This window comes from Chenopodium album, chromosome 3 (assembly GCF_948465745.1).
Source record: "Chenopodium album chromosome 3, dcCheAlbu1.1, whole genome shotgun sequence".
Classification (NCBI taxonomy): Eukaryota; Viridiplantae; Streptophyta; class Magnoliopsida; order Caryophyllales; family Amaranthaceae; genus Chenopodium; species Chenopodium album.
This window is the reverse complement of record NC_137836.1, coordinates 73,154,697-73,167,203: the sequence shown is the minus strand read 5'-3', so window position 1 is coordinate 73,167,203 and position 12,507 is coordinate 73,154,697. Positions and strand designations below refer to the sequence as shown.

General features: G+C 36.6%; 1 protein-coding gene across 10 annotated transcripts; it reads left to right on the top strand.

The window, feature by feature from the left end:
* The first annotated feature begins 7,548 nt into the window (after positions 1-7,548).
* LOC145624170 (uncharacterized) lies at positions 7,549-11,824 on the top strand. Of its 10 annotated transcripts, none has more exons than XR_014110392.1 (5): positions 7,549-7,762; positions 8,063-8,296; positions 8,453-8,576; positions 9,679-9,827; positions 11,499-11,824. XR_014110392.1 is itself a non-coding variant. In XM_081677143.1 (5 exons), exons 1-3 carry the CDS (start codon positions 7,672-7,674, stop codon positions 8,561-8,563), a joined length of 435 nt encoding a protein of 144 aa, XP_081533269.1. In that variant the 5' UTR covers positions 7,549-7,671; the 3' UTR covers positions 8,564-8,576; positions 9,684-9,827; positions 11,499-11,824. The 10 variants fall into 10 exon arrangements, 8 of the variants coding, with proteins under 8 accessions (XP_081533269.1, XP_081533268.1, XP_081533272.1 ...); XM_081677143.1 differs by having other exon boundaries at positions 8,086-8,296; positions 8,431-8,576; positions 9,684-9,827; XM_081677142.1 differs by having other exon boundaries at positions 8,086-8,296; positions 8,431-8,576.
* The last annotated feature ends 683 nt before the right edge of the window (positions 11,825-12,507 follow it).

Below are 12,507 nucleotides of genomic sequence, written 5' to 3'. Positions count from 1 at the left end.
ACACGCAATATCCAGAGGTGGATCGGCGAGTATCGGGGCAGCCCCCCCAATCGGCGTCGGTATAGGAGATGAGGCCGGAAATGGAAGAAGCATAGAGGTGCAAACCAAGAGATAAGGTGCCTTGTAGATACCTTAAAATGCGACGAAGAGCATGCATGTGTTCTTGCCTCGGATCATGCATATATAAACAAATTTGTTGCACGGCATACGAGATATCCGGACGAGTGAAAGTGAGATATTGCAATGCACCGGCTAGACTACGGTATAGAGTCGGATCATCAACTGGAGGGCCGGAGGTGGAACTCAATTTTTCCTTAGTATCAACCGGAGTGGCGGAAGACTTGCAAGAGGACATATTAGCACGGGCAATGATATCGGCAGCATATGATTTTTGGGAAAGAAAGAGTCCACCAGAGTGTCGAGTGACAGAGATGCCAAGGAAAGAACTCAAAGGGCCAAGATCAGTCATGGCAAACTCGGAGCTGAGACTAGTCATGATGGAGTGTCGGAGTTTGTCAGAAGAGGTAGTGAGAACAATGTCGTCGACATAAAGAAGAATATAAGCCACATCCTTGCCTTGTGATAGAATAAATAAGGAGTTGTCGGATTTACTATGAGAAAACCCGATCGTAGCCACAAAAGAAGCAAAACGATGATACCAAGCCCTTGGAGCTTGCTTGAGACTGTAAAGAGCCCTTTTAAGGAGGCAAACATGACCCAGATTATCTTTGTCACGGAGACCGGGAGGTTGGTGCATGTAGACAGTTTCCTGAATATCACCATTTAAGAAAGCATTTTTGACGTCCATTTGGTGAATTAGACAAGACTTGGAGAGAGCAATGCTTAGAACAGTGCGAATAGTTGCCGGTTTGACCACCGGGCTAAAATTCTCATCGCAATCGACACCAACCTGTTGATTCCTGCCATTAACCACAAGACGGGCTTTGTGCCTCTCAAAAACACCATTAGCATCCTTTTTATGTTTAAATAGCCACATACAAGGGATCACATTCACATTAGGAGGACGGGGTACCAACTCCCACGTCTTAGTTTTAATTAGAGCATTAAATTCATCCATCATGGCATTTTTCCAATTCGTGTCGGAAAGGGCGGCTATGGGATTACGGGGTAAAGGTGAAGGGGTAGTTTGGCAATTTAAGTCAAAAATGGGTTTTGGCTTAAAAATACCATGGGAACTACGAGTGCGGACCTGCAATGGGGGAGGGGGAGGCCTAGATTGAGGCTGGGCCGAATGTGAGTGTGATCCGTGAGGTAAGAGAGGGGAATCGGGTTGGGCCTGAGGAGTTGGGCCGCTGGAGAGTGTGGCTGGTAAGGAGCCGAAAATAAGAGGGGTTTGATGAGTGAGTGTGGGCCGTGGTGAAGGGGGACCCAAAAGAGGTGAAGGAGGAGGTCTTTGTGGAGATCCAAAAATAGGGGAAGTAGAGTGGGCCAAAGGAGATTGGGCCGTTTGATTTGGAGGAGGAGTTTGAGTTTGAGCAGGAACTTCAGAATTTGAGGGATTGAATAAGTGATGGACGAGAGATGGAGAAATTCCATCATTTAGAAAATCATAGCCTGTGGGATTTGGAGTGTGAATTTTTGAAAAGGGAAATTGGGTTTCATCAAAAACCACATGACGAGAGATAATAATTTTCCGAGTAGCGAGATCATAGCACTTGTAACCACGATGGTTAGGGGGTAACCTAAGAAAACACAAGGTGTAGACCGAGGTTGAAGTTTGTTGATAGTGGTGGAGGGAAGAAGGGGATAGCAAAGACACCCGAAAACTCGAAGATGTGAGTATGAGGGGTTTTGTTGGTAGAGAATTTTTGTAGGTGAGTCATAAGCTAGAATTTTGGTGGGTAGAATATTGTGGAGATATGTGGCCATTTGGAGAGCATGATGCCAAAAAGAGGGTGGAACGGAGGCATGAGCAAGAAGGGTACGTATCATATTATTGATAGTACGGATTTTTCTTTCGGCTTTCCCATTTTGGGGGGAAGTGTGAGGACATGAGAAACGAAACACCATTCCATTAGAGAGACAAAAATTGCGGAATGCATCATTATCATATTCACCACCATTATCACATTGAAAACTTTTCACATGACGTTCAAATTGAGTACGAGCAAAGGCATTTATTTGCAAAAACAAAACATGCACTTGAGATTTTCGAGCAATGGGAAAAGTCCATAGGAAATTAGTGAAATCATCCAGGAAAAGCACATAATAATGATGTCCGGCACTACTAAGTTTAGGAGAAGTCCATAAGTCACTATGCAAAATGTCAAATGGCAAAGTAGTACATGTAGTAGAGGGATAAAAGGGGAGTTTCACATGTTTTCCAAAAATACAAGAAGAACACACAGTAGAATTCGAAATCCTATTACAATGAATAAAATTTTTCTTCTTGAGGAAACTCAAAACTTGTGTCCCGGGGTGGCCTAGACGGTCATGCCACAAGGAGGAGGAGAGGGCGACAAGGGCGGTGGGAGATGAGTGAATGTTGGCGGTGTTGTTGAGGGGGTAAAGCTCGCCGGAGCTATCACATCTCATACGGGTGGTTCCCGTCCGAAGGTCCTTCACAGAAAAACCAAAAGGATCAAATTCTATGGAGACATGATTATCACTAGTGAATTTTCGGACGGAAATCAGATTTTTGATGAGGTTGGGTGCATGAATGACGTTTTTTAAGGTAAAGGGGGGGAGGGAAACATGCCCATAGCCATGAATTGGAATGCCACTACCATTGCCAACAATTATATTTTGATGATTTTTGCTCAAATTAAAGTAAGACGAGAGGTTACCTTGATTTGATGTCATGTGAGAGGTTGCTCCGGTATCCATGTACCAATTTTCATCAGGAGGAGTGAGAGAGAGAGTGTGTAGAGCAGCCTCAATATCTGTCGGAGCATATCCAACCGAAGACGGAGCTTGTACGGAGTAGGCATGTTGTTGCTGTTGTTGTGGCTTTGCACCAAGTATACCAGCTTGTTGAGGCCTAGGCCCAGCAGGAGGACGGGCCCAAGGAGTGGTTGGGTATGGGCAAGGGGGCATGTCCCAAGGAGGAGGGGCCCAACCACTCCAAGGAGAGTACTGCCAAGGAGCCGTGTTTCCCCACTGCCAAGGAGAAGAAGGTTGTTGTTGCTGCTGTTGGTGGGACCCGCGGCCACCACCACCACGGCCCTTGCCTTGCCGGCAACCCTTTCCGCGGTCGTTATTGTTCCCGGCGCGGCCACCACCGCGAGAATTGACCTTCGAAGGCTGGCGAGAAAAGTGAGAAGAAGAGGAGTGCTCATCATTTATCGGGGAAGGATGGTTTCTTGCAGCCAACAAGGCGGATCCAGCCGCGTTTGCCTCATTCGAGGCTTGGTTTGCTTGCCTCGATTCTTCAAGGAGGAGCATGGAGCGTGCTTTTTGGAAGGAAACCGGGGGGTCGGACTGTTGAAGCAGAGCAGCAATGTTGTCGTATGCTTTGGGTAGACCACGAACAAGGGTGATAACGAGCCTATTATCAGAAACTTTGGCCCCAACATTGGCGAGTTGATCCGCAATCATCTTAATGTGTTGACAGTAGGCAGACATATTGGCGAAATTGTTCAAATCAATTTGGGAAAATTCTGTTTCGAGTTGAACAGCCCTGTTCGTTTGATTGTCTTGAAATACGTCCTTTAATCTACCCCACGCAGCGGCGGCGGTAGAATCGGGTTCAAGGATGGTGTTGAGCAAGTCGTTGGATATCGTGCTATATATCCATTGGAGCACAATGGCATCAAGTTGGCTCCAAAGCGCTGGGTCAGTGGTCGCGAGAGAGGAGGCATCATCATCTTGGTCAGGGGAGGGTAGAATATGTTCAAGTACTTTGTGTGCTCGAGCATTAATCTTGAAGAGCTCGACCCATGAGATATATTGTGCACGGTCCATTTGAAGGGTAATAGGGATAACACTTTTAATGTTATTGACAGTGAAAGCGGGGTGGAAAGAGGAAGCTTTTGGAGTTTTGGGGGAGTCACCCATGGTGAGCAAGAAACGGCAGAGAGAGAAGAAAAGAAGGGGAGAGAAGCTAGAGAGATGAACCTAGCCTGATACCATATTATGAAATAATCCCTTGAGCTTCTCATTATTGGAAAGTGTTTAAATAGAGTGATTACAAAACACTAAGCTAGAAATTAGGAGTGTGAACCTAATAAATACAATGGTAAAGGGGAGTGAACCTAGTAAGCTAGAAATATATACATAGTCTAATAAGTGGTAGGCAAATTAAAATATGTTTAGGCTAGAGGAGGAGAGGGAGTAGAATTAAAAAATGACTAATGAGGATGGAGAAGAGTGTACGGTTTTAGGCTTGTGTTGGAGTGTGGAGTTAGGCTTGATTTGGATTGTAATGTTGGGGCTTTGTTTGAGGGTGGTTTGGGCTAAGTTTAAGTGAGCAACAGAAATGAGTGATTTTGTGTAACGATGAGAATGGAAACTTATAAAGGTGCCCATTATTCGTTCAAGAGTTGGAAGAGAGGGGAGGCCTTTTATTTTAAAAGGAAAGATGTGTTCAAGGAGTTTAACGTGGCGAAAGATGTATATACACGAATACACGATGTGTGTCAAGTTCCATAGTAGAATAGTGAGACATTTTAAAGGGAGGAAAGTTATGTACCTATTGGTATATAATAGGGGAATAATGATAACTTAGTACAACAAAAAGGTGATGAGATTACATAACATCACTTTAATTTTTTAGGTTTTTATTGTACCACTATAGTCATTTAAATACTGTTACAACTGCTATTATACCATTGCACTTCAATGATATAATTTCACAACCTAGTGGTACGTATATTAGATTCAAAAATATACCATTGTAATAATCTTTAGTCTAATTTTAACAATTTACTGTATTATTGTAATAACAATGATACATTTTACATCTTAGTGGTACTAACAATAATTTTTAAAATATTTACGAATTATCATGTTATGTACCAACAAATACATAACATTCCTCCATTTCTAGTTCCTCGTGGAATATTGGGCAATTTGTGTGGGTGCATAACCAATAAAAAATGCAAGGTTCAGAATATGAGATATATAGGGTTTGATGTAAGTATAACAAACAAAGCTTCTTAGGGCATGTTCTCTTCCGTTGAAATTCAGTTCAGTTCAGTTCAGCTCTTAATTTACGTCTAATGATATTGCTAATGATATAAAGCCAAATTTTATTCTTTTAAGCTCTTATTACAACGACGACGACAACAACAACAACAACAACAACAACAACAACAACAACAACAACAACAATAATAATAATAATATTAACAATAATAATAATAATAATAATAATAATAATAATAATAATAATAATAATAATAATAATCAATAAGTAATAAATAATAATAATATTAATCATCAATAAATAATAATAATAATAATAATAATAATAATAATAATAACAATAATAATTGAAATAATAATACTAATAATAATAATCAATAAATAATAATAATCATCAATGAATAATAATAATAATAATAATAATAACAATAAAAAAAATAATAATAATCAATAAATAATAATAATAATAATAATAATAATAATAATAATAATAATAATAATAATAATAACAACAACAACAACAATAATAATAATACTAATACTAATAATAATCAATAAATAATAATAATAATAATAATAATAATCAAAATTAATAATAATAATAATATTAATAATAATATGTACATTTGTATATACACATATGTATAGTAATAAAAAATCAATAAATAATCAAAGATCACTAATCCGTAGTTAGAAATCACTAATTAATAAGTTCAGTTCAGTTCAGTCAATCGGAACAGGCCCTTAATTTATTGTAGTTAGATTGGGCACCAAATTGACTAAAATAATTCATTGTTCAGAGTTGATTAATGTTTTTTTTAACATAACTAGAAGATATATAGATTAAAAGGCTATAGCCTTAATATTTACATCAAACATCCCATAATAATTACAATGAAAATTGATGTTGCAGCAAAATAAGCCTATGCAATAGGCCAAAAATACAGCCGAAATTAGTCTCCTACAAGGAGATCTATGTACATCATTAGTGAGACCAAAAGCTTCCTGCATCCATAAAACATACCTAACAACTATTGACATCCATAAGTCGAACCCAAAAGCTATAAACATCCATGAGAGTTGATTAATGTTACATTTATCAAATTTGACCTTTTTATTTAAATATTACACTAAACATTACATTTGCCTAATAAAATTTATGTTTGAAAGGTTTTAGCTCATTTGATAGGTATAACATTTAATCTACAACCCTTAAAATGTTTCACCTTGTTCCCTTATGAACAGTAGCAATATGTGCCAATTGCATGTGTGAGCTTGCTGACATGGCAAGGGTGTGGCAAAGTTCTTACACCTCGATTGTATCACTTAGCAGTAAGCATGCATTGTTACTTTCTTTTGCAATATTTTACTTTTTACTTAACAGTTAGGAATCTTGACCATTGGCTTTTCTTTCTTCTGCAATATTTTACTTTTTACTTAACTCTATCCCTGTAGTGTCTCTTCCATACGCCCCTTTTCTCTCTCTTCTTCCATCTTCACTTTCTCTAAAGTGAATTGCTATTTTCCACAATGAAATTACTCAAGCTATAGTATTAAAAGACTTTTATGCCCTTTATATTTTGAAAATTACTTAATAATCCAACCATTATTAACTACTAACTTTGTCTTAGCTCCACCACCCATACCACCACTCACCTTTGACTGGGCCACCACCACGACTCCACCTTGACCATCATACACCACAGCTCCACCTTGAATGGTCCAGCACCCACAACATACAAAATGAGTCGACGACGGTCGGTGTTCATATCGGAGGCACTTGGTGGGGACGACAAACGTCGAGTCAAGTATATGTCAGACTTTTTTTTTCAATTTTCGTTGTACCCGGTCGCATGTTATATGCGACTACACCGTGGTATAGTCGCATATAGCATGCGACTATGCCATGGTATGGTCGCATGTTACATGCGACTACACCGTGGTAGAGTCGCACGCTATATGCGACTGTACCGTGGCATAATCGCATGCTATATGCGACTCCACCACGGTGTAATCGCATGCTATATGCGACTATGCCGTGGTGGAGTCGCATATAGCACGCGACTATGGTTTTTGTGCGAAAATAAAAAAAAATTACCGGTGTTTTCCCCACATTTCCCGGCAAATGAACCCCCTTCCCACGCCGCGATTCCATTGTCGTCGGCCTCTTCCTTTTTCCGGTTGATTTGGTGTGATAGATAGTGAGAAAATTGGATGATTCCGGCGACCTTAGGGTGGTGGCGGTGATGGTGTTTAACGTGATGGTGATTCCGGCAACCTTAGGGTGGTGGTGGTGACAGTGTTTAGGGTGATGGTGGTGGAAGGAGTATGGTTGGTGAGAAGAATTGAATGATGTTAAACATGTAAGTTATAAGGGTAAATGAGTAATTTAATACCGCGCCCTAAGTAATTCTATTGTGGCATTTAGTAACCCCCTTCTCTAAAACCATCAACAATGAGCAACTTCTGAGCTTTCTCACCTCCATCAAATGCAGTTGAATTTTTTCAAGTGATGTCTATCCAATTTAGCTGCGACCACTGATCAAGGCAATTCGCAGGTTTTCGATGTCGGAAACTTGCACACTTTCTCTATCTCAGTTTGAAGGTGAAATGATCGGTCAAAGTTTTATGTTTTTTGTTACCTGTCAGTTTGAAGGTGAGTATTTCGCTGCTGAGGTACCATTTCCTCACTCCTCTTTCAATTTTTCTGGATTTTTATTGAGTATATATGTAGATTTTTGGTGATTTTTTAGGACTAATGTTTGAGTATAATTTGGGTTAATTAGAGAAATACCCAAAGTTCATTTTTTTTATTGTTTTCTACGGGTTTTGGGGGTTTAGGATTTTTGAGCTTAATTTTAAATTTGTAGCCATGTAAAATAATCAATTTTCAATTTTTAGCTTTGTCATCCTCTAACTCAAAGTTGATTTTTTTCTTTCAATTATAATGTTCTAGAATTCAAAAAACCCTAATTTCAGGGGGAAAATCCCAAATTTTGAAGAAATTAAGAGAAGATGAGGCCTCAAAGATAGAAGATCCATACTATTATGGCGTGGATAAGAAAGAAGCCGCCGAATGTGAAGGCGTTTCTAGCGGTGGTCGCATGAATGGCGGCTCTGGCTTTGCCGACCTTGCTGAACCTGGATATCTTGTTGTTGCATGCTTTTCAAGTTCCTCACTATTCTACTGGTTTGTATTCATTTTTAAAATTTTGATTTCTTGGTTTGTTAAATTATTTTCAAGTTCTTCCATAACAGTTTAATTATAAGCTTTGTTGTTAGTCCAACGCTATGATATTATATTGGTGCGTGTTTTTGATTCAGTCTTTCTTTTTTGTCGAACAAGAAAAAGAGGAGAGAAAATGCGATGATCGGCGGCAGAGGTAATGGTGGTGGCGAAGTTTCCGGCATCAGACTGCCGCCATCTCAGGATTGCAACCACTTAAAATATAAATGAAACTCATAAACTTGTAATGTATTTTCCCTCCCTTTCAATTTGTTGTGGTTGAATAGGAAGGTGGAAAATTTGCTCATTTCTGAAAAATTAGGCTTTAATTTTAATAAACAAAACTTCTAAATGGCAACTTCTTAATTCAGGCATTCTTTTTTGTCATCAAATTTTAATTTTTGAGTTTTCTTCTTATTTTGTTTATAATGTTCATCGGTGTTGAATTTCTAATTTAGTTGAGCTTTGACATTCATCTGGGTATCTATGTGAAATGATATGATACAACTCATAATTTTTTTTCTTTTCTCTTAAATTTATTATTCTGGTAGTATGATCTTATATGATAGTATTTGTTAGTTCAATTATGCTTGCATTTGTATAATTGATCATTATCTCATAAAACCCAAAAGGGATTTTATTTTTTAAAAAAATAAAAAATTGGGGGTTTCTGATTTATTTCAGATTGTTTAGATTTTAAGGGGTTTTGTCAATTCAATTTGTTTTAAAAATGGTTTTATTTTCTGATTTAATTCAATTAGTTCATAATTTTGGGATGGTTTGATTCAATTTGGTATATAAAACAGGTTTCAGATTAATGTTACAAATCTCATTGATTTTAGAAACAATATAAGTCTACTTCAATTAATGTTCATGGCACAAACCGTGTCTTTATTGTGGCATAGGGTCTGATGCTCAATGATGAGTATAGTTTTTGATGCTCAATGATGAGAATCATTAGGTAATAGTTGCCTTAAGATACAATTGTTCTTGAGTGATATTGATAATGTCGGAATTTGTCATGAATACAACCTTTTGAAGTTGTTTGTTCTTTCCGAAAAATTGACAAGGAAGTATTTTTGGTGTTAGAAGTCTGAAAGGGCACAAATTTCTAATTAGACTTGGTTATTGTATTTAATTTGCCAAGATCAGAGAAGAATGAGAAATTATTCTCCTTTGTCTTTGTTGTAAGATTAAATTTTCTCTTTCAAATTATAATTTGTGGACTTGCTTCATTCTTTCTGGAAATGCAATTGGATTTTGTGCAGAACCCATTAGAGATATTCCTTTATTAGTTTGGTTTTAACTTTTTATTTGAGGGCTTGATGTGTTGTTTGATATGATAGGGTAGGTCAAAGTACTGGAGTTTTTGAATGGGAAAGGGAAAGGAGTTGAGGCTCATGTGGGGAAGCTTGAGTCTGAGTTTGGGGACCTTCAAAAGTTGCTTGTCGTTCGCACTCTTAAGCTCAAGAAGCTTGATTTTCCATGTAAACATGTAAGTATTTCTCTTGATACCTTTGTTGCTGGGAGATTGTGCAATGTTAATTACATTTGATACATTGTTTACTGATTTTGTGCTAAATTATGCATTTAGCTCTCAACTTCGTTGCTGGTTCATTGTCTTGATTTCTTCAATTATATATAGGTAGCATGGTGTTTATAATTTCAAATTTGCAATACTGCTGTCTTTTTTATAATGGTTTTGATGGTAGATTTCATGAAAGATTTTAAACTGATAATAAAAACGTTTAGAGCTTTAGGCTATGTTTTAAGCACAAGTTAATAAGATGAGGATGATCTCTAAGTGACTGAGTTTCTGTATGTAGCTCTAACTTGAAACTGTTTAGAGGCCCAATCGAGCTTCTTTATATATATATTGTCTCTTCTCCATTTATTCTTACAAATTGATATCCGTGTTAGCTTCAATGTGGTTGTTACGTGCCATTTGATATACATTGTTTGTGTTAGGACTTGTATTGCTAAGCTAAGGCCCGGCGTTGGTGTCTTCGTAGAGCTTGCTCAACAGAGACAAAATTCATCGTTTAATTTATCCATTTTCGTTCAAGAATAAATGTATAGACTTATATTTGAGGATAAATTACTAAGTGCAAGTGTGAGTATTATGTGTACCACGTTTAAAGGAAATAAGAAACTTAATCAATCTATAACCCAAGTAAAAGCTACTCCTATATGTTGTCAATTAATATGTTGGATTATATCTTACTTTGAACTCAAGTAGTGTGGGATTTTTTTTGGTTTTCCATTGCCAATTTGCCATGCACGTGTTGGTTAAAGTTGATTTTATCAAGATACTTGAACATGTATATGCATGTACCAATATAGTTTGTAAAAGTGCATGCATATTCATGGAAAAGTATCCTAGACCATCTCTGCATCTCATGAAGTTAATTATATGTGTATATAAAGGAAGTTGTGAGATCGATCATTAGGATGATCTTTCCGTTACGGACTTATTAGTAAGATATGACTTCTTTTGAAAATTAGTTTTTGAGATTTTTATGAGTGACTAAATATGTATGGTAAAGAAAGTCACAAAAGTATCACCTAAATTTAAACGGATTAAGATAGTTAATATCACGCCATCGCATGCATTTATATTTCAATGTGTCTCGTTCAAGAATTATTAAATATGTACATAACAATCCCCTTGAGACTCGACAAATTAGATAATTTATTTTGTGTAAACAAGCATGTATATAATTCGTGTCGTCTGAGAATTTGTAATTCTTCTTGCTCTACGTACGTACATGAGTTCTCTGCAATTCTGAAGATATTTCTTCACCATTGTGGTTTTGGTTTAGGCATTTTTTTTTAAAATATGTAGGCATATATTATTATATTTTAAGTAGCAAGTATGGTATTAAGCTTATTATTTGACGTAATATCTTATTTTATTTATTTTATTCGTCTTCTAGGAAATTGCTCATACAGATTTGCCACCAACTTATTCCATCAGATTAGGTCTTGAGAAACTTGAATGTATTTCACGTAATTTAGCTTAGCTTTTGTATGCCTGTTTATGTAATCAATTTTATTCCTAGGTGTTGCTAATTTCTATACATTGGTTATATACTGATGCCTTCAATTTGACAATTTCCATGTGGTAGAGAATCTAATAATTCACTAAATTTATATATATTAATAGGCATTTAAAGAAGCCACATACTATGGGTGAAGAAATTTAAAAGGACTGCTCTCTTATCATGCAACTATTGAGGGAAAACCTCACTCTCTGAACATCAGACCAAGAAGGAGAATGAGAATTTTTTTGACGCAACGAATGAGAGACAGAGATGGGAGAGAGGCAATGCATTTTTTTATTTTTTATTTTTAATTTTCTTTGGAAATAGCTTAATTTAAATAGCACATCAGTTTCCTCTCAAACACATTACACTTTTAAAATACTACTATTACTTTGATTTCCATTCATATTTTACAATCTACTTCGTAATAAACAAGACATTTTTTTAATTGTTTTGATGTTTCTTATCATATTGTCAAAAATATTGAAAGCTTGGAACGTGACTTCATTACTGGCCAAATAGACAAATTATTAAGAATTGCCACCTAATTTGGAATGAACAAAAATATTCACATAATCACATTCAAAATATATTTCTAAAATGATACTTCGTATATGACAAAATCTAAACTTAAAAACATCTCTAAAAGTATTTTGCAATAAACAATAATTAAACCTATTAGCTACATATCAGTGGCGGATCTAGCGGGGGTTCAGGGGGTTCAACTGAACCCCGTTAGATCCGGGAAAAAATGGATTTTTAAAAAAAAACTAATAGAAAAACTCTATAAATAATATTCAAAACAATCATACAACAAGTTAACCGCGCAACTCAGTTGGATAGATTAATTAGTTTTGGACAAAAGGTCTTGTGTTCGAGACTTAGTATAGACATTAGATGCATTCTAAGTTTTTTTTTTTCTTTTCAATTTTCTCCTTTTTTTTATCCTACTCCTCAGTTTCTCTTTCTTTTCACTCTCCTAAAATAATCTGTGTTTTCATTGATTTCTGAAAGAAGACCCATGTCTACAAAACCCATGTCTTAATTGCTCGAAATTTTCTTCGAATTTCTCAATTTTCATCTTCCCTGTTTTCTTTGTTTTTTTTTTTAATCGAAAATCCGCCATGGCAG